This window comes from Etheostoma spectabile, chromosome 5, assembly GCF_008692095.1.
Source record: "Etheostoma spectabile isolate EspeVRDwgs_2016 chromosome 5, UIUC_Espe_1.0, whole genome shotgun sequence".
Taxonomy (NCBI): Eukaryota; Metazoa; Chordata; class Actinopteri; order Perciformes; family Percidae; genus Etheostoma; species Etheostoma spectabile.
The window spans coordinates 17,484,928-17,487,023 of NC_045737.1; the positions used below are offsets into that span (position 1 = coordinate 17,484,928).

A 2,096-nucleotide genomic window follows, 5' to 3' on the forward strand; every position below is an offset into this window, starting at 1 on the left:
CACACACACACACGCACACACACACACACACACACACACACACATATGCAGACAGAATACTTAAGCAGCCCTTTCCTCCGCTGTGTTATTAGGGAGACAAGTCTATAAAAGTGTTCTGCATTGTAGTTGAAAGAGGATGTTGGTTTGAATTACCTTTTCTCTAAGGTTGCCAATGTAGCCCAGATAAAGTCGGACCGCTTCAATGACTGTGAGGAGGATCATCCCGGTTATAAGCAGAGCCTGGTAGTACCCGGGAAGATAATAGAACTGGAAATAAAGCAGAGATGGAATGTCAAGAAGATATGACTTGCAGTTCAAAAGACTTTAAACAGTATGCTATTTAGGGGGCAAATATACATAAAAACACTTATGAAAGTATGATGTGAGTATTACATCTTTCAAAGGATTCTGAAAGCATAAGTTTGACCATGGAGTCTTTTTTGCTGCTACCACTAGACAGCGCCAAAGTCAATAGTTCCGATAAGTCTTAAGACACAGTGGAAGTTGAATAAATTCAACACACCTTTGGATACATTAAAAATGATTATGATTTTGTTAGTGATGCAACATGCAAGTCATCAAAACTGTCGAACAAATTATCTATCAATCCTGGAAATACTAACCTTGCTATGGACCAAGAGTCTGTGAGTTGATTGAATGACTCCTCTTTTTAAAGGGATTTATCTAACGTTTGTCTTATGATTGGTAAAGCTTCCCTCCCACCCAACTAACCTTGACTTCCAACATGAAAACAGCAGAAAACCACCAACACGGAAAATAAAACATGTTGAAGTAAAGAAGCATCTGCAGGGGAAGGTGAGAAACCAGCTCGTTGACCACTGCAAGAGGAATAACAAAAGTCTATAAACACCCATATTCATTACATCCAAAGTGTTTTTTTTCACAATACAGACAGTTGCATCTAATACAATGTCCCATAATTTAGATATCAGAGGTAGCCTATGCTTTGTCTGTGTCCAGAAGGTAGACACAATGATGTGCACAGGAAAAGGAACTTAGCCACGATTCAAACTTAATCAATGTAAGGGGCACTGCAAAGGTTGATCATAGGTTCAATGCAAGTACGCATCATTTGTGAGCTACAAACGAGGTCCGGACAGCCAAACCTTGCTATGTGACTTTTAGTGGCATAACATAAGTAACAAAAATTGCAAGAGCATCATTTTATAAAAATATAACATAATATGGCAATAGAACCTGTATTAACAATGTTTAAAATAGTGATCTACCTTGAAGTTAAACATAGTTGTTGTCTACCCCTCACATGAGTTATATGATGTCAGAACTTGTTTCAGTTACATATACTTGCACATTTTGTAGGTTATCACTGTTATACTATAATGTATAATAAAATGTGATCCCATATTGCAGTAAACTATAGTTGTAAACAGTCTGTGGAAGCAGTAACCAACCAGACGCGTCCTCCTGCTCCCTGGTGAAGTCACTGTCTGCTGTCCTGTTGTTGGTGAACACAGAGCCTCCCATATAGGCCAGACCCATCTGCAGGTTCTCGGGAACAGGTGAGTAAAACACAGGCATTGTGGGTAGAGCTGGTGACCATGACGGAGCCAAGGAGCCAGGAAGTGTAACGGTCTAAAACTGGGTTTGTGTTCCCGCCAAACCTTGTTGTCTTGAGTCACATAAGTACACAAATGCATGAAGGTCTGGCTATAAATGGACACACTCAGGCGCATGCTGGCAGACTCCACTGCTAATCAGATTACAGTGAGGTAGGCGGGCTGAGGATTAGGCTGAGACAGCCGCATGGCTGTTTGTTAGTAAGTAAGCAAGCGGCTGTTCATGATGCCCAGTAAATTCGTTCATCTAATTAGAGAATGTAACAATTGTTTAAGCGTTGCAGAAATAAATGGTCCAAAATGAAACCCAGAACAATCCATGTTAATTCAGGACAAGGCAAATCTTCCCTGTCTGTTGTCCTAAATACATATAAAACTCATTCAAATGTCTGTTTTCAGTGTGTGCACATTCTATGCATTATGTTTTACTGTACATCATTCCAAGTGACTAGTAGCTTATATTAAATGGAGACATCAGGGTCATTAAACGCATCGATC

At 39.9% G+C, this 2,096-nt stretch overlaps 1 protein-coding gene across 1 annotated transcript in view; it reads right to left on the minus strand.

Moving 5' to 3' along the window:
• Positions 1 to 1,861, minus strand: part of zgc:112294 (transmembrane protein 17A) — a 2,378-nt gene extending 517 nt beyond the window's left edge. The window contains exons 1-3 of the mRNA XM_032517068.1: positions 1,434 to 1,861; positions 733 to 839; positions 154 to 267 (exon numbers count right to left, since the gene is read on the minus strand). Coding sequence (XP_032372959.1) covers positions 154 to 267; positions 733 to 839; positions 1,434 to 1,560 — 348 coding nt within the window. The 5' untranslated portion in view covers positions 1,561 to 1,861. The remainder of the gene's footprint in view (positions 1 to 153; positions 268 to 732; positions 840 to 1,433) is intronic.
• Positions 1,862 to 2,096: the final 235 nt, after the last annotated feature.